Raw genomic sequence first — 25,178 nt, 5'->3', positions numbered from 1 at the left:
AATGGAGGATGTGTCTAATCCTGGTAGTTTCACTTGATTATCAAGCAGCAGTATCCACTTAAGTCACTGATTTGTTTTAATTTGTTTTGATTTGTTTTATCGTATTGTACTAAGCGTGATAAAGAGGACTGTAACATTTTGGCTTACATAACACTCATATCTCCCTGGGACGGAGGGAGAGACTTTGACGATTGAGAGACCTTTGTGACTGTGTATCTCTATCTCTCAGAGAAGCTAGTAGTGATTTGCCATACATTGTTTTGCACAATAAGGTCAGACTTGTTTGCCTGACAGGCAGACAGCTTTAGAATGACAGGTGCTGTTTAGAGACGTGTTTGCACTTTGGAGCCCTGTTGCCATGTAATATTATGGGGACTCAGTGTAAGTCTATGAGAGAACACCTTGTCGTTGTTTTTGTGCTAAAATGTAACCACTCCTCCCCTGATAGAAAGTATATAAGGAGAATAGTCATTAGGGTCCTGCAGTTAGGGAAGAAAGCTTGGAGGAGAAGACAGTCTACCTGCACAACCAGAAGAAGAAGCTGAGACGGGAATACTCTAGCCCAGTGATGGCGAACCTTTTAGAGACCGAGTGCCCAAACTACAACAAACACCCGCTTATTTATCGCAGAGTGCCAACACAGAAATGTAATTTGTGATTTATACTCCCTTCTCTGTCACAGTTTTCATTGATACCAGCCCCTGAGGACACCAATAAAGCAGAAAATAGTCCCAGGTACAGCTGTCACTTTAAAATAGCTCTGTGCACAGCAAGTCCTGGGCTGTCTGGGACTGCAGGAAGATACCTGGAGTCATCTCTGGTGATGGTCCCGGTGCCCACAGAAAGGGCTCCGAGTGCCAGCTCTGGCACCAGTGTCATAGGTTCGCCATCACTGCTCTAGCCTGTGACCAGGGTACCAGGCTTCTGAGAAGGAGCGGGACAGTTAGATCAAGCCTTTCCTCAGCCTAAAACCCTTCTTCTGCCATCGAGGAGATTGGAGAAGTCAGCCCTATGCTTTGCTTGTATTGCTTTGTACCTGCATTTCTTCAGTAAAGAAGGAAACTGTTCACTGCAGACCCTGACTCTCTTATAACACACTGGGATGCAAAAAGCCTTACCATCCCTTCCAGAGAGCAGCAACTAGGCAGTGACACCTGAATGGTACCTGGCGGATTCAACATAGTGGGCCACTCCTAACCCGGGCACAGCAAATGATCACCACTATAGTGCCATTTAAGGGATTTTCTTTCATTCTTCATTCTCATCTGGTTTGGTTGGAAGGAAAAGGAAACACTGGATTCCTTAACAGACTATAACTGAGGATTCCTGCAGGACCATCCTGTGATCAGCTTATTAGAGAAGGACCTTTCTAATAAAAGACCTACCTATGGCAGACAACCCGTTTAATGTAACGCTGTCTGCAGTCCTGTCCTTTCTGCATTGTCAGTGAGATCACTATCCACGTCTTGTACTGTAGCACATTTGTAACAGGAAGCTGCGGCTGCGTTACGCACTTGCTACAACTCGCCCGTACGCGAGTCATTGCCCCAGGGAAATGCTGCTCGATACTCGCTAAACATATAATTATAAATGCAAACTGTTTTTTAGTTAATCATTTTCTATGTTCCCACAGTCACAGAGGAGATTAAGTAAAATACCCTCGTAAACCTGCATCTGCATATAAATACCATGGAAGTAACTTGTGCACATTGTTGGAAATGATTTTCTGACTGGGACCAGGCTGTCCATTACATATACAGACACCAGTACTACAGCACTTACACAGCAATATTGACTAAGATATCTAGGGAAAGGTGTAGCAGTTACCAGGGTCGGCTCCAGGTTTCAGTAGGCCCCTGCCTTAGTGGGCCCCATTGCAGTGATTTCACGTAACGACATTGAAAATTCAGAAACTAAAACAGTCTCCTGTTTCCTAAAATATTCCCTAGTTTATCATCCCAAACAGTCCCATCATTGTTATATTATATTCAACCCTTCATGGTTATTTATATAGAGCCCCCCCTTACCTCCTATGGATTCATTATATAAAGCCCTATGTGGGCCCTCCAGCAGCTCTGGGCCCCGACACAGGTCTGGGCATGCCCAGTGCTGGCGCCAGCCCTGGCAACTATCCACAGCAACAAATTTGGAAAATGCTGCAGTAAATCCTCCCATACTCTAGGGGAGCTTCACTCATACCTCTTGATGATCTGAAATGATGTCTTTTTTTTCTTCTTCCTTATCCTTAATAATTATTTTTATATCCGCAATGCTCTGAGACAGTTCATCTGCCATCTTTCTCAAGACTTCATTTTTCTGTGCAATCTGATTGTTTTCATAGACCTTTTCCGTAACCCTAAAAAGAGATGAAAGTATCTGTAAAATGTCTTTACAATTACACCAGGAATAGTCAGTGAAAATATGTTTTATCCAAATCTATAGATTCAACGAACACAGAAAATGAGGGGGGAAAAATTCAACACTTCTTTTCTATGGTGTCTTCACATTTTAGTGACAAGCTTCAAGACAACTGGCTTTAGCAGAAGCCTGTGCTTGGTCTGCAGAGGGACAAAGGTCCTGCCTTTACTAAACTATTTACCCGTTGAAGATGGAGCAGATGGAGAAGATTAAACCCTGTGTTTAGGATGTGTAAAAGACTATTTCGACTAAGATCAAGGGTGATGCTGCTTACAAAGCAACCAATGCAATTGTAGGGGAAACTGCTGCTTAATGGCTAAGATGTAGTCTGGTATGATATATTAACGCTGAATGTCTAGACTTGATCAAAACTTTCCCTGCTTTGACATTTGCAACAATATTGGCAATCTGGGCTTAAAGGGGTTGTCCAGAATTAAAAAAAATGTTATGGTTCCATCAGCTCCTCTGGCACTTAGAGACCGCTAGTGATGCGGTGATGACAGCCACTAAGGCAAGCCTGAAACCTGAAACGAATGCTACGAATGCGAATGCTATAGCACATGTGCGGCTGTGTTTGTGACATCACCACCAACCTCTGTAAAGAAACAGAAACCAGCGGTGATAGATATCATCCGGGCTAAACAGGAGCTTGGAGAGAGGTGAGTATAAGCTCTTTATTATTTTCTCACCTCTTTGATCCATCTATATAAAGTTTTTTTTAATCCTGGAAACCCCTGTGATACAATGTCCTTAGAAAATATATTAGTTATGACTCAGAATCATTATATAATGTTAAGATTCAACAGCTAAAATCTTTAAAGAGTAACCATCATTTTCAATTATTTTTGATATTGTATGTGTGAATACTGTATTCTGAACATTTTTCTAATACTTCATTAAAGGGATTGCTGGGTTTAAAAAATCTATTTATCTGTCATGTGGGCTGAGAAAACAAAAAAGAACGTATGCTTACCTTCTTCAGCGCTCCGGTTGTCCTCCGCCATTTCCCGTCAGTCTTTACAAAGACAGGTAATTCCATCTGACTCCTTGAATCAAATGCTGAATCCGGCGTGTGAAAGTGTATGGGTAGGCGTGCCTGTCTCTGTATACGACGCAGAACAACAGTAGTACCGGACAACCCCTTTAAGAAATTCTCCTTAGGCCTCATTCACACTAATGTATGTTTCCAACTGCGTGCTACCCGTGCCTTACCAATTCATACAGGTAGCACACGTTCACATTGACTACATTGGACAGTACAGTATCCACTGGGCCGGCGTTAGGGGGCGAAAAACTGGGTATTTGCCCAGGGCCCCCTATTTTCCATACTTCTGTTTGTAAACTACAAAGTATTATTACTGTGCAGGGCTAAAGGGAGCATCTTACTGAATGTGACTGTTCATAATTTTGGGGTCCCACTTTTAGTTTTGCCTAGAGCCCCACTTTGTCACCGGCCCTGAGTATCCGTGTGAATGGCCATACTTCCCACTATACCATTCCTTGAGAAAGTCTTAAAAAATACAGAGCATTTTCTCCTATGTTTCCATTCTGTGCACCTCATAGTAGTCTATGGGAGCGGTAAAAAGGTGCAACATCAGTCTACAAGGGTAGCCAAGGAGCTTTGGGTCGGAATGTTTTTTTACAGCTATGCATTGATACAGTGCCACACATGCTCTACGGTTGAAAAATGTGCCAAAGTACAGATATACATAGAACAGAAAAACACATTTCTGTGCATGAGGCCTAAGTTTGCAACAAAACAGACTGCTAAGTGCCCCTTACTTACAATGTTACCTCTACGTTTCTATGGCAAATATCTTAGAGATCTATTGAGTATTGTAACCACTATTACATTTTTGCTGCTACTGCACATAGGCAATTTCAGTGTATTATTAGCTGTCTGTTAGGAACCAGATATCTACCAATATCAGATCATTATTCTTGCCCTAATGGACATTGCAAAAGTTCTACACGTCTTTCCCCAGTAACATCTATCCACTTTAGCACATGTATTTATAGCCATATCATATTATCAGTTTTGCAAATATCATTCCCACTGTACAACTACACCATGGAGGGTGCCAGAAGCAGATGGACCCATCCACAATTTAGTGCCTGGACTGGGTAACTTCAGCACAGCTTTCATTAAAGCTACCAACCCAGGAAACTGCTGCTGTGATCGCATTTTAGTAAATGAAAGCAGAATAGTATTTAGACTCAGACAATATAAAGAAGTCTTCTACCTGTGGCTCCAACCACTGTGTAAACCACCATATCAGTAGATAGGCCATCAATATCAAAGTTCAGGAAAATCCATTTAACACTGAACTACCGTATTGCCTTACATATACAATGTAGGTCTCCAAGACAATATTAAAGGGGTTGTCCGAGTTCTTTAAAAAAAGCTAAAAGTGGCCGGGACAGGGCTGCTTAAAAAAAATAAAGATGTACTTACCTCCCGGTGCCCTCCCGTATTCAGCTTCCGGCCGGCCGTGGCCGGGCACGCCTATCCGTCCCTATACACAGCATTGTGTATGGGGGCCGGAAGGTTGTCGGGTCCGGCCGGAACTGAGTCCAGCGCTGCTGCGGCGGCCATGTTTGTTTACATGGCGCCCGGACCAGAGCGACAGCAGCGCTGGATACGGGAGGGCACTGGGAGGTAAGTACATCTTTATTTTTTTTAAGCAGCCCTGTCCCGGCCACTTTTAGCTTTTTTTTAAAGAACTCGGACAACCCCTTTAATTACCCTTAGTTTATTCAAAACTATGGCCAAGATGCATATGCTCAAAATACATCACATCGTGCTCTAGTCTTAAAGGACATCTACAACCAGGATGAAATGCTGTATGCAAATGAGTCTGAGGGGCTCCAGGCTTTATAGGTGTTAACGGATCCTACAGTCTTTCATCCTGGTAGTAGATGTCCTTTAATAGTCCCAGCATAGGCACATGACATGACGGAATTACTTTGAGGTTCGTGCCCCAGAATGTAATCTTCACTATGTGAGACCTGGTGTAGATTTCAGATATTCCACATTTACCCCTGTGTCCTGCCCCACCATACCTAAATTCAAAAAAGTACTATGCTGGGCAGGAAACAGGAAAAAAAGTCACAATTGCCTGGCAGTGCGCCAGGAATTATAACTTTTTCATGCAGAAAGCTGGCGTAAAAGGCATGATAGATACCCCATCAACTGGATTAAAGACAATACTCAAATGCCACTTATCTACTGAATGGTACCTAGTAGTGGTACCAATAAATACCAGGTACTTTTCACAGTGGAAAAACAACAAAAGTGGGTTAAGCTGAATTGGTACCAAGCACATGGAAAATGCACCTGTTCAGTGTAAAATACATTGGCTCGTTCCATATTACAGTATTACTCATCTGTGCTATGCATTCAATCTTTACTCATGATTGTTATTATTGTTAAAGAATAATTCTTCAATCCTTTTACTCTATAGTGCCATACCTTTGTTTAAGCTGGGTGAGGTCCATTGTGTGATTGTCAATTTCCACGGATGTCTTTGCATTTTCCATAACCATTTTATGGATCTAGTGATAGAACAAACACTGATGACATAGATGTGGCTCAATTATTTAATGCAGTGAATGAAGCTGTATATTTGAGGGAGTTACATCTGTACCTGTGTAAATTAGGTAGTATATACCAATATCACTACAGTAATAATCATATGACATTTGCGTTTATACAACTCATTTTGCATGTAAGGATCAAAAAAATATGATGTAAAGTACTTAATTATGATTGTGTAAAAGTTTCAAGCCTTAATATAAGGTAACATGTAGCTAGAACACTATGGAACCATACTGTACTCCTCTATAGTTCCCGTACATGGTATAAACTGGTTGTCTATAAAGGTTCCTAATAGGGAAACTACTACCCCTTAGCTATTCTGTGCATCCACATATAATGTTAATGTAATCAATGTTTCCTAATATATAGATGTTGTATGAAGGTAATTACATCTCAAACTTCCAGTATAATGTGCCATGGATCCTTAGTCTAGTAATTACCGATTAAGGCGACTCAATAGCAATTTATTCACAAGTGATGCCAACATTGTGCAATAGTCCATAGTTCGGTTTTGGTGATTGTTACTTGTCATGCTTTGTTAAACACTGAGATAATGATCAGCAAAAATCATTAGTGAATGGCTTACTAATTGTCCATTGGCACTAGTGCAATGATTTTAGGTGTGACAAAATCAATGACAGATTTCCAGCCTTAAGGGAACTTGTCACCAATAGTTGTGTTTAACCAACCCACCTCTTTCTGTGGTATTATTCTCAGTGGGGAAACCCTCTTCTAGAATGAAGCTCCCCTTAATTGTAATCTTATTATCCTATATCTGACTAAAGAAACCCTGTGAACGTTATGGGAACAAGAAGGTGGCTACTATGTTGAATTTCATTTTTGGAGGCCCTCTTCTCTCGCTATTATGGTGGTAGACCCAGTCTATGAGGTCCCTGTTCCCTACTACGTCATCATTGGGAATAGTGGAAAAAATAATTACCAGAAAAACAGCTTTAAAGAACGCATAGTTATCAAATCATGGAAGAAATGATAGCTGTAGGAAAAGGCGCAAACCAGAAGACCAATGTAGTCTTAAAGGAAATCTACCCTCATAAACAAGCGCCACTAACAGAATCCACCTTGTACCCTGAAGTAGGATCTGGCCTAATGGTCTCCCTTTCCTAAAGAAAAAAAGATGGTTTTTATAATATGATAATGAGCAGCAAGTGCTCTGGGAGCATCACCCGAGCCCATCAAGGTTGCTGCACAGGCAACTACATTATCACCATAGGACTTATTAACGCTCCCCAATGCTATATCCACTTTGTCTCCAACAGCCTACGTCAGCGCCAGTCTGTATTAAAATTCCCAGGAGTCCTATTCAGCCGGAGCCTGGAGGTGCACTGGTGACTCCCCCAAGAGCACTTGCAGATCATCAGCATATTTTTAAACCATTTTTTTCTTTGCAAAAAGGAGGCCATAAAAAACTATCACAAGAACAGATCAAGATGCAAAGTGGGTTCAGTCTGTGACGCTGCTTTATAAGGTATGAATCGCCATATGAATATTTAATCATGATTTAATGAACTTCCATACACGGATGGAAGGACCCATAGCTTTACATTTCGGAATCCAGTACAGAAACCCTAATTAATGTAATCTGCAAAACTAATTTCCAAAGCCACGTGACACTTACAGCTTCCAGAAGATCTTGGATCTCTTTTTCCTTCTCATCCCACACAGGAAATTGGGGTTCACTTTTCGTTAAATGTTCTTCAATTTTCTTATACAAGGCAATATTGGATTGTTCCAGACGATGACAATGTTTCATGAAATCAGCAAGTCTGTCATTGAGCTGTCTCAGTGTTTGTTTTGGATCGCCTGGCGGGATGCCATTGTCTCCAGGCATGATGAGAAACTCTTTCCAGCTGAAATTCAGAATTTTCGTAGTATTGGTTATTGGTAAAGTAGTTAAAACATCAAGACATATGAATGATTATCTAAAATGGCTGATGTGATGTACCAAATGTTTTTTGTACATTGGCTAAAACTACGCATGTATAAACAAACATCCATTTTGTACAATATGAATATGTTTTTGTCTGTTTTATTTTAACTCCCTCCTTGCTTATGGACGTTGGTGGTGACAGTCCAACATGAAAAAAAGTTTTGTACCAAGTTAAGCCAGTTGAAGAAATTCCTCTTGCTTTTGATAGGTCAAATAAAGTCTCCTTCTTGAGATCTTATCACTTGGGGTCTTTGCAGGAGAACATTTTTGGGGAATTCATCACAACTCTGAAGTGTCTGAAATGTGTTTTTTTGCTCAAAAAATCACATGTACAATATTTACCAGCATGAAGCAGGCTGAAGGCTGGGTGGAGTGCGTTCATGGCAAGCTGGGCTCGGAGGGGTTAGAAAATGGGAGTTGAAATTTTGAGGGGTGGATGATGTGGAGTGAGGTGATAGGGAGTTTTGTGATTAGGGGCTTATATCAGTGATTTTCAACCAGTGTGCCGTGGCACACTAGTGTGCCGTGACACATGGTCGGGTGTGCTGCGGGGAAGTTCCCCACACTATGGTGCCCCCTGTTTTTTGTTTCCCGGCAATGCGCAGCGATGTAAAATGAGAAATACTATAGTCATGAGGCTGGAGTACTACAAGTACCAGCTGATATGCTGAGTATATGAGCTGGCACTTGTACTCTGGACTCATGGCCATAGTACTTCTCATCGTACCCCTTTATTTTGCAGTATATGAGCCTAATAATTATCAGCAGCATGTACTAAAAACAGGGAGAAACTGAGAACTGTTGAGGAAGAGGTTTCACACTCATTCACTGAGTGAGTAAAATAAATTTAGAATATATATTATTAGCTATATGTATAATTTGACTGTTTTAGTGTCATTTTGTGCTATTTTGGTTGGTGGTGTGCCCCAGGATTTTCTAAGTATAAAAAGTGTGCCGCGGGTCAAAAAAGGTTGAAAAATACTGGCTTATATGGTCTGCTAAGGAGGGAGGGAGGGGGGGGGGGTTTGGCCATGTTTGGCAGATTAAAAATTGTCCGGTCCACACTCCCCAGTGTGTTAGTTTTCTGCATTAGCTTCACTCATGTGAGTCTTTGAGGATTGGGATTCAAATACTTTTATAGCTTTTATGTATAGCAGGTTGTTTTAAAAGGAGGTAGTTGTAACACCCCCTTGAGGAAGCGACGGCGAAACGTGCGTCGGGGTGCTGTGGTGGTGGTCTGGTAACTTAAAATTATATTGGTAGGCACTTGATGGGTATATTACGCCCTGGTTTGGGCATTTGGTAACATTTTTACCTTTTTGATCACCCCTGTGTGCCTGTATTTGATATCCCATTGTGGAATGTATTGTATTGCATTTGTGACCACCACCCTTTGTGTTGTTTGTTGTTTTTGTGGTTTTATCATGTTTTTAACATACTTTTGGAGTGTTGATTCGTTATAATAAAGTTCAAATTGATTTCATAGTCATATAACATTCTTGTCCTTTGACAATTATTGACTACCTGGATCTTGTATACTGCTTTTTGGTATTCATCTTTTGATTGGTATAGGGATCGCTATAAATTGCAGAGGGTATCTTTGTTGGTACTTATTGTTTTAAAAGGAGGTAGTTGTAACGATTGCAGGTCCTTGACAACAGACATTCATGGAGGATAAGGGGGCGAGTAATTTGATTTTTTAAATATGTTTTAGTTTCTCTAAGGGATCGATCCTATAGCAAGTTTTTGATTGCTGATGGTTGGCACTAGGCACAGGAGGGCTGTGGCTGGTGGATCTGGTTGTGACTTGCACACTCTGGTGTGCCTGTCTATGTTCATTTTATATACAAGGTTATGGAAGGTTACAATTTTTGTGTATGCCACAGAAGGAGTTTACTGCCACAGACCTGGCTACCGATTTTTTATGTTCTTTACTGCCTGGTATGTCATTTTATGCTAATTCATAACTTATATTTTGCAGTTGTTGGCGGCCAATTTCTTTCGTCTCTTAGTCCATTATCCAGATTCAGCCTTTGCATGGTCATGGTACAAGTTAATAATTGCACTTTTTTCCACCATTTCTGGCATGAAAATTGTTCAGTTACAGACATGCAACCTTTTTTTCCAGTAAAAACATGCTCATCAGACCAGTCAAAGTTGTGATACCCCACCCTTCCCCGTGTTATTAGGTTTTTTGCAAAGGCTTATATAATTAATATTGCTTGTGCAAAGCTAAAACCTTTTTAAAAAGCCAATCTTGAGCTAAGTGGTGTGACAATCTTATAAGTGGTAACCACAGATAAAGTTTAGATACTGGCCATTCATGTTGCGGTGTCTTCTATAAATAACTCTGATAACTGAACTTTAGTCCTTCAGATGCCATGGGCAGATGAGACCATGGCATCTGAAGGATTGCTTTCACTTTAAATGAAGATGAGAATGCCATAGCTGTTCAATTATCCTGGGCCATGAGACTTCTTAAGGCTCCAAGCATGTTGACTCTTTACTACTACAGGCAGTCCCCGGGTTACATACAAGATAGGGTCTGTAGGTTTGTTCTTAAGTTGAATTTGTATGTAAGTCGAAACTGTATATTTTATCATTGTAATCCCAGACAAAACTTTTTTGGTCTCTGTGACAATTGGATTTTCAAAATGTTGGGTTGTCATAAGAATCAATATTAACACTAAAGCTTCATTACAGACACCTGTGATAACTGTTACAGCTGATCATTGTAGCCTAGGACTAAAGTACAATAAATTACCAATATCCAGAGGTCCGTTTGTAACTATGGGTCGTATGTAAGTCGAGTGTTCTTAAGTAGGGGACCGCCTGTATTGAACATTGTCTGTTATGCTGTCATTTCACCATAGTAATATATCAATATACAGTACATAATGAACAATCGCATATTCCAGCTTGCTAGGGCAATTCAATTTTTTTTGAAAATCAAGAAATGTATACATAAATCTACATAAAACCTCTGGAATACATATGAAAAATTATATATATCCCCATGTCAAAAATTACTGTATTATTATGTATATTTTATCTATGTCCAAAGATATTAAAAACTAAAATATTATTGTTCTATTTGGTGGTCAGAATCCTTTCCTTTTTTGCTGAATACACTGAATAAATAGTGAGCAAAAACACACATTTTCCAAAATGGTATAAAAACCTACATCTTGTCCCGCGAAAAATAACCCATTACATAAGTGATAAAATGTTACTAACTGAAAACATAACAAAAATGGTTTACGTTTTTTTATCTCTGTGACCACACTGACTCTAGAAAAATACTGACTCAGGAAAAAGGTAATGAAAAGGTAAGTTGTAATTTTGATTTCACAGTAATAGCCCTAAAAGCAAAGCCAGTTAAATGTTTTTTTGGTCTGTTTTTCAGTTCCTGCATATTTGGATTTTATTTCCATCTTCCCGGTACATTTCAAAAAATATTAAATGAAAACAAGCCCCCATAAGGCTCTTGAAATAGGACATTTCACCACCTGCGCCAACTGTAATTCTTTTAATAGTTGTCCCCCACTACCTCTACCTTTCCAATCATTCAATGTAACTTCTTCAAATCTCTACTATCAGGTGGTTGTGCTCCAGTCTAAGACACCCATTTAGTAGTAGCGGCTAATTATGATACTACCTACTGAAAGGACCATGAAACTATGCTAATTAGACTCTCTACTGTCTGATGTCGGCCCTGGTCTAATGCAGAAAGCTACACCACAACCAGTGGAACATTACCTACCTAAAGGATGGAAAGAGTTGTGGTCAGTGAAGGTGGTAAAAAGTCCTCTTTTCAAATGGAGAAGTAAAATAGTTATGGTTTTTAATACACATGGAGTGAAAAATGAAACCACATGCTTAGCCTTCGCTCTGTTTACCTTTATGGAACTTCAAAGCTGTCTATTTCCTCCATTACACTCTGTCCCTGATTGATGGATACTGTAAACAGCGCACCCTGTCAATGAGATGCAGTGCACTTCTTTAACCCCTTCCCAGCCAAAGCCCTTTTTCATTTTTGCGTTCTTATTTTTTGTTTCCCACTTTCAAAAATAGATAACTTTTTATTTTGCCATGTAGAGAACTGTGTGACGGCTTGTTTTCTGCGTAACAAATTACACTTCATAGTGATGGTATTTATTATTCCATTCCATTTACTGGAAATCGGGGAAAAAAATTACAAATGCAGTGGAATTGGTGAAAAAATGCATTTGCACCCCAAATGACAAGTCTACTTTATTCTTTGGGTCGGTATGATCACGGAGATACCAGATTTATATAGGTTTTATAATGATTTCATACATTTGCAAAAATGAAACCCTCCTGTAAAAAAAAAATCTTTATTTTGCCATGTTCTGGCACTATTAACTATTTCATACTTTGGTGTATGGAGGTGTGGGTGGTCTCATCTTATGCGACTTTTGATGGTGTTTTCAATTCTATCATTTTTAGGGCTGTATGTCCTTTTAATCACCTTTTATAGATTTTTAAATATTTTTTTAAAAAAGTGTCATTTTCAACTTTGGGCGCTATTTTCCATTATGAGGTTAAACCTCAGGTAGGTAGTAATTTGACTAAAATCTATTTTATTGCCCATTTTATTGTCCATAATATAATTTAATAGATAAGTACCGTAAGTGAATATACCCATATTTACAATAATGGATAGAACAGATAAATGGGCTTCAGAAAGAACCACTTATGAAAAACAGAATTGTGTTTTTAGAAGTTGTCACAAGTATGTTCTACTCGTGAAGAACATATTAAAGGGTTTGTGAGGAGGCAAATATTTTTTTATTGGCCTCAGGTTGTGTAAAAACTAAATAAGTAGTTAGTTTGGTTCTTACATCCAGTCCACTGTGCCTCTCCCTTTCCTGACGGTCTCTGTTGGGTTATAGAGTCTCAGCAGTAATGTTATTTCACCAGTGCACACCCCCTACATCTGTATGCTAAAGAAGCAATGCCAAGTGATGGAGGGCACCACACTGCGCTGGAAGTAAGGACCTAAATAAGTATAAGTCATTTCTTTTTTTTTTAACCACCTAAGACAAAAACATTTTGATCACTATACATCAGCAAAGCTTATTGGCTCCTTAGTCTGTTGATGATTAACTCAAATCTTTGTCTTAGGAGTCTTTAGCTCTTATTAAATGATTATGTGTAATTTGGGAACTGTCACACACTGTGTCAACAACAATGGGCCCCCGCCCACCAATCACATTAGCAAGTGCTCTGATTAGCAGGCAGGACCTCTTCTACATGCGTGTTCCCCACACCAAACCTCATAAGCTGCTTTTTAATGTAAATCTGGAAAATATAATTCACCTTTTTTCAGCCATTAAGTCCATTCATGCTGGTTTCATCTTGAGAGCCTGTCTACAAACAGGTCCAGTGAGCAAAAACCTGTAAGAGGGTTCTACAATATTTATAATACCAGTATATTTATTTTTTATTTAAATTGTTGCAGGGGATACTTTGGGCTCCCTCCAGCACATGTGGCTGGGTGTACCGGCTACCTCTGCACCCCGTCTCCATAGCTGGAATCTAGCAAGCTGCACTCTGGACATTGAACAAGAGCACTCCTCACTGAGCTCTGACAAGTTTTTGGCACTAAATAGGTAAAAGTTCAAAGACAGAAGAGTTTCCTAAGTACCTTAGTTGGATTTTCCGGACCGGAGGTTCTGCCTGAATAAGATCCTGCATCGTTCTTACTTTATTGAGCTGGCCGCACAGGCTGGATTAAAATAAACACAGAATTACTACACAAGGAAATGTGAACTTCGATTCCTTCATACGTTTGTTTGTCTTGGGAGGAACCAGGCAATGTCTTTAATCTCACAAACACCAGTTATAATATTATGCACAGAGACAATCTCCAGACAATACACCTGCAAGTCAAATGTTATTGGGACTCCTCCTATGGCCAAAAAACTTTATCGGTCTGCAAAAGGGTGTTAACATCTAACAAATCTTAAAAATTGTAATGGTGGAATTATTATGTTGGTATATTGGTAGTCCCTAATCCAAGGGCATGCTGTATGTTCACAACAGTTGGGGGGAGGTGCACAAGTATGTGGAATATGTAGATTTTTGTGGACATATCCATTTTACTCGATGTATGAAAATCACCTCTATAATTTTGCTAAAAGTAGCTGCCTATATGGACACAACAATTTCTGATTAGAATGTAATAGAAAATTTTGTTGATAAGGAAAGCCAAGCCAAAAGAACTAGATGGGTGTCCAGGCACTCTATGGGGCAGATTTACTTGCCCCGTCCCGTCGTGATCCCGCGGTGCATTATCCGACATGGATTCGGGTCTGCCGCGATTCACTAAGCCTGTGCGCCCGAGTTCCTGCATCCTTCGCTTCTGCCCCGAGGTCTGCCGGAGTTCACCTGCTTCTTCCTGGTGCAAGTGAGTGCTTGATCTTGTGACACAATTCTTTTTTAAATTCCGCTGTTTGTCCGAATCTGTCGGGTTGTCCGATGGCCATGCCCCCCCATTTCTGTCACATGCATGCCGGTGCCGATGCGCCACAATCCGATCGCGTGCGCCAAAAACCTGGGCCAATTTGGCGCACATTGGAAATATTCTCGAAACCCAACGGAATCACAGTCCCGCGGACTTAGTAAATAAGCCCGAATGTCTTTAGGACTAATAGAGATAGCTAAGTATAGTGCTCCATCAGTCCTGAAGAGCTGATTACAGTGGTGGTCACACATGGGGCTAAGGACCCTCATTCTTGTGGTCAGTGGTGTAAACTGCAGAGATATGAAGCTGCATTTAGTTCAGCTGTTTTTCTATAGAGTCTTCCACCCACCTCCTAGTGGCCAAGACCATCAGGGCTACTAACCGTCTGTAATTACACGATATGTTGAAATGATGTCACCTTTTAAGTTACTTACATTCTTTCAACGCAGAATGCAAACATAAATCCCGGAAATAGTACAAATTCAGTAAAAGGCATGTCAAAATTTTTTTAGACAATTTACCCTCGGGACTGCTATTTTTGAAAACATCAAAATGTAGACTACAGTATTAGCCTGTAGGATTTATACTAACAAAACAAAAAATACCTAATGCTGCCGGAAGTGAATGTAAATAACTAAGCTGTGTAGTGACAGGAGATTTTTCTATATGTTCCCTCGTAGCAATATCTAAAGTAACTGCTTATGTACAACCCTTCAGCACGGTCACAGCCACTTATGTAGTAACAACATTGCCACACTGTCATGGACTTGATACGGGCTCGGCCAGACATGTTCTCTGCTCTTGTGTACATAGATCAAGCCTAACCTGCCAGCATGTACGTCTGTTTATTTAATGTCAGGTATTCTCCCGAGTAATGGTACTTACTGATCTTGTGATAAGAGTCCAGAGGTTGTCACCTTGTCATCATGGTGCACAAGATAAGATCCAACAAATCGCAATATAGATAAGAATATTCCTCACATCTGCCACGCTGGACCTCTTATAGGAAAGTTTACTTTTCCTCAGAGCGCAGCTTGTCAGAAATGTTAATTTCACAGAGAATGCTGCTCGTCGAGTTTCCAACCAGTTCTAGATTCCCTTTCAGGTACGAGCAGATCCAGGACTACAGGATAGCAGTACACAGCATGGGCAGGGAGAGATGTTGGATATGTTTTTATTTCACCAAAATCCTGTGCCTAGGTGACAGTTATACCAAGGAACACAGCCTGGCAATGGATTACATTTATAGCTATCATTGAAATAGGATCCCTATATATTTATATAAGTTACAATAAAAAGAATGTGAATCAGATACAAACACTCCATATTAGGCCCAATTCACACCTTGATTTGGGACCCTGATACCATCTTTCATCCAGAGGTCTAACTAGGAGAGTCGGGGCCCCATAGCAGGCTTCTGAATGGGGCCTCCTTCTCGCATACATACTATACTCATATATACACACACATTTATATACCTATATATATGAACATGAACATACAGTTCTTTACTCATACAAACACATTTATTCACTCAAAAACACATACGCACACATATAGAGCATATATACCATATATACTCAAATATAAGCTAACCGGAGACAAAAAACTAGGGAAACCTATTGACTCGAGTATAAGCCGAAGGTGGGAAATGCAATGATCACAGTCCCCCCCCAGTATATAGCCAGCCAGCCCGAGATAGCCTGCAGCCCCTGCCCCCAGTATATAGCCTGCAGTCTTGCCTCCTCAGTTTATAGCCTGCAGCCACTGCCCCCAATATAATGTCTGTAGGAAAAAAACTAAAAGTGTATTCACAATCCGACACCCCCCCCCCCACAGGTCCTCTTCTATCTATGGTTGCTACGACATTGGCTCCATGTCCCCGCGCAGTCCATTGCAGGCACCATGACTTCAGCCACTCGCTGACATCATAGTGTGTGCTGAGATACGTGCGGCTGACGTCACGATGCCTGCGACGGACCACACGGGTCCAGTTGTAATTGCCACTACTGTACACCTCTTTGTAGCACTTTGTAGCAGATAACATTTACCACCTAATACCAATTTTAGCAACCCGCACCTAATACTACAAAGGGAACCTCAGTCCTATGGATCAGTGGCTGGGCATGCTCTCATTGCAGGGGTTGCTCCAGGTTTCAATACGGTTTTCCATTTAGATGTAGAAACCATAGTTACACTTTCCTATATGCCCTGGTAAAGGTAAAATGCATTACTCTCACTAACCCACGCCTCCTACTGGAAACTATCTCCTGAGGTGTTATACCCCTGTTTGTAAGAACCTTAGGAACTCATATGCCACATAATGGTAACTTAGGTAACATATTCTACCTTAGAAAACAAATGCCACATAAACATTTTTAATCACAGGGAGCAATGGTGTGGGGTCCCCATAACACAATAAAGAATTTTACAGAAGCCTTAAATTTGTCTTCAATTGTCCCTTCACATTTTTCTGCAATTGGCTTCTTGACTGTGAACACAACAGGGTCTACTTAATATTGTATATTTGGATAAAAACATATTATGACCCATAATAATCCTCTTATTTCTGAGAGTCTTCCGAATAGTCAGCCTTTAAGAAGACTTATAGCAATTGTGGGTTTAGATGTAAGTACTCTGTGAGTCAACAGAAATTTGAGCTGTGTCCTATAATAATGTATTGCATTACAGGAACAATTAAAAGTAGATGAGGTGTGACTGGACAGAGCAGTTATTGCTGACTTTCTTTCTCTATTGGTTGGTCTGATCCTTGGACAAAAGTTTTCAAGTTGTGTAACTTCTTTTTGTTATACACTTCAAGTGCATACATATAATAGAAGTCGTCTATGTGACTGCTCTCTGGGTCCCTGGAGAGATGGGGCCCATACCAAGTTGGTCAAATCTGTTATTTTAATAGTTGATAGTTGAGACCTCTTCTACTCATGCCCTTCAACGTTAAAGGGATTTTCTGGGTGAAAGCATATGTATCACCAGGGGTATGGGATGTCAGGTTTGGCAACCCACCTGTGCTGTTAATAATTTAGTTTAGACTATCCCTTTAACAAACAAAGATGTGGATAGTTGACCATGACTACTTGAAAGAATGAGGCAAAGAAGCCTCAGGTGGTAAAGGGTGTGGTGCTATCAACACATTTCAACCTTTAGTTTAGGAACCCTTTATCTCTATGTATTCCCTTAGCTGGTTAATCAAAGGCGTTATACCAGATCATTCATTAACCTAATAATGTGTCTTTCCATAACTGATTCCATTTTGCTTGTATTTTCACAGTATCTTTGGCTTTTCCCCCCAATAAGTATACCCATCACACAACAAAATCAAATTGCTCAGTAAGATTTATTAAGTAGTGAAAAGAAAGAAAGGCTTTATGCCATTATGTATAATCCCGCACAGGTTATGGCTGTGGCGATGAAATTGTTACATTTTCAATTTCTCTTCAGTTGCATTCACCTTCTGTGACACGATCTTGCCATTGACCACTTCTTCCACAATGGTTGTCACTTTCCTAGTTTTATTTTGCTCTGAAATGAAAAAAAGTTGAAAATAATGACCAATGGTCAATGCGTACAGGGAAAATATTGGTAGTAATATGTTTGTAGACTAAGAGCTATACAAGAGCTATACAAGCACTGTACAAGCACTGCTCATGTAGCTCGTGTAGCTTCTATAGCACTGGAAACTATAAATTAATCACAGCAGTATGGATATGAGTTATTATGCAGGTACTATGACACTGAAGGAAGATATTATATAACCGGCACAATTTCGTGTGAATGTAGCCTTAGGCACAAAAATAAGTTGCAAATGAGCACATTTGCCATGAAAAGTCTCAAAAATGAAAGAAAAATATATATATTCTGATATTCTAGATGACGAGTAACATAGTACACATAAAGACATACCTTTAGCAGGAATGGTTACTTCTTTGCAGTGCCATCTGTAATACAGAATAGGTGACAATGAGGAGATGTATCCACAAATTAAATGCTGTAACAATGTATGAAATTATTTCCATACTTACGATTCCCCATCCAGCAGTCTACGGTAGGTCTCAATCTCCTTTTCCAAACGGGTCTTGATGTCGAGAAGCAGTTTGTATTCTGCATTCTGCCTTTCCAGGTCACCACGGAGTTGACTCAACTGCTCTTCAACGTTTCCTACATATTCCTGCAGTTGTGTCAGCTGAGTGTTGTAGCAACGCTCTGTATCAGCCAATGAACACTCCAGGGATTTTTTCTGTAAAATATTTATAAACCAGCACAGAATACTTTCTACATAGTCTGAAAAATAATTGTAACTGATTCCTAAGTAATTCTTAGTTGATGTATTACCATGGCAAGTTGGGCCTGCAGCTCAATTTCTAACTCTTGAAGGGTCCGCCTTAGCTCATTCAGTTGGGTTTTGTGGCACTCCACCAACTCACTGCTGTGAGAGATCTCCTTGTTGAGTTCAGCACTCTAAAATTGAAAAGTATAAAACTAATTTAGTGTAATTTACATGTATTTACATTCATATGACCTTAAAGGAAAGCAAATATCTCATGGTCAGTGAGATGTCCACATACTCTTCCAATCTTGCCACTGTCAGGCTGGCCTAATTATCAACCATAAACATTGTTTATGTAATTTTGAAAAAATTAAAAAATGCCAGATCAGTGGTTTCATTTTCAGTAGGAGGAAATAAATGTTTGTCCAACTTTTATCTAATGGGTAATGCCAGTATGTACAAGATAGGTTCTTTAGGTTTGTTCTTAAGTTGAATATGTAAGTCAGATCAGGTATATTTTATAATTGTAACTTCAGCCAAAAATGTTTTATTGTCCTTTTGACAACTACATTTTCAAAATTTTGTGTTGTCATGGGAACAAGGGTTGTCAATAAAGGTTCATCAAAGACACCTTACAGTTGATCATTGTAGCCTGGGAATAAAGTAAAGCCAGCAAGGTTACAGTGGGCAGAGAGGGCCGTCTGTAACTTGGCATCATCTGTAACTCAGGTGTCCTTAAGTCGGGGACCGTCTGTATATAGAAATATAAGCTAACCTTTTCATTGAACCAGTCTGCGGCTTTCTGCCTGTTTTGCTCAGCAATTTCTTCATACTGAGTCCTCATGTCGTTCAGAAGTTTGCTTAGGTCCACTCCTGGTGCAGCATTCATTTCTACATTGACATCAGCTCTTTCTCCTCTCAAGGCGTTCATTTCCTTCAGTGCGAAAAAGGCACAAGTAAGATCAGGTCACCAAAGGATTTAGATCAGATTTAGGGTAAATTTAGGTATATTTATAGTACTATGCTATCAAAGGGGTCAAGATAAATATTTTTGACTCCAGGTGGTGTAAACATAAGAAAGAGCTAATACTTACCTCTGTCCTTACCTTCTGCTCCAGCACGGCACTTTCCGTCACCACCGTCCTCTGTTTGTATACTGAAATTCAGCAGTGATAGACACTGGGTCACCACTGCGCCTCTGAATTTTAACAGAAGCGGGTGTTGATAGAAAGAGCTGTGCTGGACTAAAGGTAAGTATTAGGTAAGTATTCATTTTTTTTTTTTTTTTTTACAACATCTGGGGCAAATGATAAAAAAATATTCCAGACAATCCCTTTAATGTCCTTAAGGTAGAAGAAAAAAATCCTAATTTTTTGTTATATTGAATAAGTATCTACACGCTGAAGAACATATCAAAAACAAATCCATACCGCTTCATGATTCCTCTTTAGGCATTCAATTTCTTCTTTTAAGCTCCCAAGCTGAGGTTCCAGAGCAGACCTAGCAAAGTTCAGTTCATCCAATACTCTACGCAGTCCACAAATGTCTGATTCCACACTTTGGTACAAGTTAAGTTCATTCTCATACCTGAAATGAGAAAAATAGAGGAGATAACCTTATAGATGATATCTATTTAAAAATAGGACATCCCCCGAAAATAAGACCTATTACAATTTTGTTCAAGCTTAGAAATATAAGGCCTCCCTTGAAATTAAGACCTGGAGGCCATCATTGCTACAGCTCCATCCACGCTACGTAAGTATTAGATACTGTAGGAGTTTGTGACTTGGGTGAAGAATTCATGGGGCAAAGGACTGTTGTGCTCCGAATGGTAGATCAGCAACCTGGAAAAGAAGGGCTTATTGAAGGAAAGCGCTATTGCTAAACATGAGAGATTGGGGCCAATGACTAATAGAAATGGAGTCACAAGAAATTCAGCATGAGATTCAGAGTTTGGAGAGTTTTAAGGATGGTAAAGAAGTTGATTTTTTGTTCAACAATAAATATGAATTCTAGCTCATGGAAAAATAAGACATCCCCTGAAAATCAGACCCAGAACCTCTTTAGGAGCAAACATTAATATATACGACACTGTCTTATTTTCAGGGAAACACATTTGGCATTCAGGAATCTTTATGTTTTGATTTGTTACGTTTTCGATTATACGCAAGAGATATAACCTTTAATAGATGTAATAAATCGCCTACCTGGGAGGTATGGAATTAGATGAAAATCGAATGTTAGTACAAAAAGTGTTGGTGTTTGGTACTAGGACCAGACAGTTTTTTTATGTGTTGTAGTAACTTTCCTAAAAAGCTATTTTTAATAAGCAAAACCACTAAAAGGGATTGTCCAGGACTGTATAATTTTAAATATATGAATGGGTTGCCCTGAAAAATAATAAAATGGATATACTTACCTCTTTCCACGTTCTTGTTCAGCTGCTTTGCTAGGTCTCTGTTTATTTACAGACCCAGAAGTGCCAAACTAACCACAGCCATGTAGTTTTTAGGCGCATGACAATGGTCAGGCCACCATTTCCGAATCTCTGTAATCAGATCCAGAAGTGAGTGCGGCATGGTGGCAGAGTGAGTAGCACTTCTGTCTTGCAGCATTGGGGTCCTGGGTCGAATCCCAGGTCAACATGTGCAAAAAGTTTGTATGTTCTCTCCGTGTTTGCATGGGTTTCCTCCGGGTACTCCAGTTTCCTCCCACACTCCAAAACATACTGTTAGGTGGTTTAGATTGTGAGCCCCATGGGGATAGGGACCAATTTGACATGCTTTGTGCAGCGCTGCATAATCTGTGTGCGCTATATAAATAAAGAATTATTATTATTAAGTGACGACAGGCACCACAGCTGAATAGAAGCGGGAAGAAGGTAAGTATATGCATTTTAGTTATTTTTCAAGAACCCCCCTCCCCACAGCCACATAATAAAAAAATCAAATGTGGACAATTTCCCTGTGTTGTGGAATAGCATTACTATTAACCATGGTCAGAGTGGTCACCAGCATACCATTGAATCCTCTAACAGGCCTGGGCTCTAACACAATAATAGATCTAAAAGGTGAATCAGAAGACATTCCTATTTTATATCACTTAGATTTATACATCCAATGTAGTCTAAACCCTTTCTTTAGAGAAATGTGTAAATTAACAGTGCTTTTTTGATTTTTTAATGGCTTGGTTATAGACAAGTTTTGGAACTTTGAAGGTTAAAACAGTTGCTCTAGACTCTAAATGCATATACATGTCTTCATTGAATGTCAGGCTTTAATATTCTTTTACTTACTTAATTTTGAAGTCTTCGGCCGCCAACTTGGCATTGTCAATTTGCAGAACTAAATTTGCATTCTCAGAACTTTGAGCTAAGATCTGTAATTGAAATAGAACTAATTTTAATGCGATATAAAATGTGCTCTTCAATAACAAGGTCCAGATTCCATTTTTAGGGCTTTAATATTAATAGTTAGCTAATCCAATTTTAGAAATTGCTATATTGCTCAGATGCAAAATACTGTGGTATATGAAGTCATACAGCAATAGTTCTGCCAACCTTGTATAGTTTTGAAGATGGACCGTGATGATATAGAAAGGAAAGTAACATTAATCACCCACCTTGCATTTCAGCTCCTCGATTATACGGAAGTAAGGGCTGTAGTCCTCTACTTTTGGCTGGTGTTTAATGTACCATTCTTTGATTTTTGCTTCAAGGTTAGCATTGGCATCTTCCAGGGATTTGACTTTATCCAGATAGGAGGCAAGTCGGATGTTGAGGTTTTGCATGGTCTCTTTTTCCCCTCCATGAAGGAGACCATCATTATGACCTCCAACAGATAAGTGTTCCGATCCCAAAATCAAATCTCCAGCCAGGCTGCTGACCCTGTGGCTACTGATGCTGCTGCAGGATGATCTCACGGATCCACTTTTCCAGTGACAAGACATAGTGCAAAATATTAGGTGCAACCACTTCAGTCCTCCAAGATCTTCTAGTCAGAAGGTACCTGTGTATCAATGCTCAATGCTAAGATATTTATACAAGATGACAGTGATGGGTGTAATGTCTTCTCAACTTTACATTTTACTATAAAACATCATGTAAATCCATCTTGGATTATTACAAATTACACATAAAACACATATTATCTCTTTTTGTATAGTTTTGAAAATGCCTATCACGTTTATTGTAATACGGAAGATTTTGGGTGCTGACAAGCTGCCGACAATTACTTAGGTAAATAATAATTATAAGGTATTTTTTATATGGCAGCTTTCTGGTGATGTGTGTAACTGATATTTTATGGATTATTATCATCATTTAGAAGACACTAAACTTATCCTACATTAAAATGTCACATTAATACTTGTATTTTAATGTTGTTCATCTTAGTAATAGCTATGAGTATATTCTACAGGTGGCAACCTTGATATCATGTGTTTTGAGGGGGCCCAGACAAGATTGGGTTCATCTTTATTTAGTTTATTTAATACTTTATTTATGGATGATAAAAAGCAGAATATGAAGTCCTGTACAAGACATAACAAACATACGTCGGACCAACAGGCCCCCAAGAGTCATTGAAGGGAGATGTGGTATCTGGCCAAACAATTATCTTGGCACCACAAATAACTTTAACAGTGACAGTTCTTTTAGTAGTCACCAGTTGGCAGGAGGTGTTGAAGCCACAGGAGATTAGTCAAAGGGCTAGCACCACAAGTACAACAAGAAACGAAAAAATAATTCAAACCAGAGAGGTGAAAATAAGTCAATAAATCAAAAAATACTGTAATAATACTGAATAAAAGAGAAGATCATTTGAAGACAAAAAAACTGTTTTATAAATTGAAAAATATCATGACTACAAATATGAGTAAATAGGGAATCCCCATATTACCTACAAGATAGGTTCTTTAGATTTGTTCTTAAGTTGAATTTGTATGTAAGTTGGAACAGGTGTTTTTTGGAAGTGTAACCTCAGACAAGATTTTTTTTTTGTCTTAGTGACAAAATTTTCTGCTGTCATGGGAACAAGGATTATTAATAAAGCTTCATTACAGACACCTTACAGCTAATCATTGCAGCCTGGTAATAAAGTAAAGCATCCAGGGAGCTTCACCAGATGTCACAGTGGGCAGAGAGGTCCGTCTTGGGGTTGTCTGTAAGTCGGGTGTTCTTAATTTGGGGACCACTTGTTTATTCATAGACTGTAAGCTCTTGCGAGCAGATCCCTCACTCCTATTGTTCCATATGACTGTTATTACTCTGTAATGTCTATTTTCCCTAATAGACCTACACTTTAGTAGGTCTATTGGTGATGTTGTTGCTAATCGTTTGGTCAACATGACAAGACACTTGTAAAGTGAGGAATTTGCTAAAAAAAAATTTCAATACTTAAACCTCAGTGTTCCTGTAGTGAGGCATGGTTAAGTCCCATTTTAGCAAGGTAATGTATGTAATAGTGATCTACAGAGAAATTAAAGCTTTTTGCCAGTTCATGGAATACAGCTGATTGCTGGAGATGCTCACCGTATTAACAATGAAAATGCTTAAATAGTGGATTGTAGAAAGTAGTCCTTGCCTCTGGCTAGCCCACTGTGATATACATTATCAGATCATAGTGATTCATGCTTGTGAATCACACCATTTGTTTTGCCAGAGCAGCATCCATAGAATCGTGCTACTGAATTTCAGTGAGCATCTTGTAGCAGTTTGTTCGACCAGGGTGGCCCCAGACTCAAAGTTGCCCTTATATGAGTAGGCTAACCCCTGGGATACTGTAACTAAAAGCCGACACCCCAGTGTAACACCCATGGCCAGAGTGGCATTTAAATTGCATTTGCGGGGTCTTTCCCCCATGATTGCCCCCCGGTGCCATCTGCAGGGGGTGCCGATCGTTCCCCTGGCAGCCCCGAGGTCCGAACAAGACCCCGGGGCTGCCTGCTAGCAGTACCTGTAAGATGCATGTGCATAGGCTGACATTGCTAATACCCTGCAATACATGAGTATTGCAGAGAATTATCATGAACAAGCAATCAGATGATTGCTTGTTCATGTCACGTGGGGAAAATAGTAAAAAAGTTAAAAAAATGTTAATCAATAAAAAATAAACCAATAAACCAATAAAAATGCCCATAATCCCCATAACATATAAGGAGACATATAACACAAAAAGTCTAAATCATAACACAAACCCCACATATATAGTATCACCGCGTCCATAACAACCCGTAGAATAAAATTAAATAAATATTGAACCCACACGATGAATGGTGTTAACAAAAACTGTCAAAAACCCACCAAAAATTATGATTTTCACCTATTGAATCACACAAAAAATGCTATAAAAAGTGATCAAAAAAAATATGAACTCCCGAATGATACTGTTGCAAAGTAGAACATGTCTCATAAAAAACAAGCCATCAACCAGCTCCATAG

General features: G+C 39.5%; 2 protein-coding genes across 2 annotated transcripts in view; both read right to left on the bottom strand.

The window, feature by feature from the left end:
• The window catches only part of KRT222 (keratin 222), a 31,097-nt gene extending 15,578 nt beyond the window's left edge, over positions 1-15,519 (bottom strand). Inside the window, exons 1-5 of the mRNA XM_072111418.1 lie at positions 15,340-15,519; positions 13,636-13,716; positions 7,653-7,884; positions 5,891-5,973; positions 2,200-2,356 (exon numbers count right to left, since the gene is read on the bottom strand). Coding sequence (XP_071967519.1) covers positions 2,200-2,356; positions 5,891-5,973; positions 7,653-7,884; positions 13,636-13,685 — 522 coding nt within the window. The 5' untranslated portion in view covers positions 13,686-13,716; positions 15,340-15,519. The remainder of the gene's footprint in view (positions 1-2,199; positions 2,357-5,890; positions 5,974-7,652; positions 7,885-13,635; positions 13,717-15,339) is intronic.
• Positions 15,520-17,790: 2,271 nt separating this feature from the next.
• On the bottom strand, positions 17,791-22,750 carry LOC140064488 (keratin, type I cytoskeletal 17-like). Its single transcript, XM_072111419.1, has 8 exons — positions 22,361-22,750; positions 22,035-22,117; positions 20,170-20,326; positions 19,515-19,673; positions 18,805-18,930; positions 18,495-18,709; positions 18,376-18,410; positions 17,791-17,994 (listed from the first exon to the last, which is right to left on the bottom strand). The coding sequence occupies exons 1-8, from the start codon at positions 22,685-22,687 to the stop codon at positions 17,891-17,893; spliced, it is 1,206 nt and encodes a 401-aa protein (XP_071967520.1). The 5' UTR covers positions 22,688-22,750; the 3' UTR covers positions 17,791-17,890.
• Positions 22,751-25,178: the final 2,428 nt, after the last annotated feature.

This window comes from Engystomops pustulosus, chromosome 6, assembly GCF_040894005.1.
Source record: "Engystomops pustulosus chromosome 6, aEngPut4.maternal, whole genome shotgun sequence".
Lineage (NCBI taxonomy): Eukaryota > Metazoa > Chordata > Amphibia > Anura > Leptodactylidae > Engystomops > Engystomops pustulosus.
The sequence above is the reverse complement of the archived record's forward strand: the minus strand, read 5'-3'. Positions and strand labels throughout refer to the sequence as shown.

Coding starts and splice junctions, on each gene's coding strand:
- LOC140064488 (XM_072111419.1), bottom strand. CDS start 22,687: ATGTCTTGTCACTGGAAAAGTGGATCCGTGAGATCATCCTGCAGCAGC. Junction 18,931..19,514: donor CAGACTGGTTCAATGAAAAG/GTTAGCTTATAT, acceptor TTTCAATTTTAG/AGTGCTGAACTCAACAAGGA. Junction 17,995..18,375: donor AGTAACCATTCCTGCTAAAG/GTATGTCTTTAT, acceptor TTTTCATTTCAG/AGCAAAATAAAACTAGGAAA.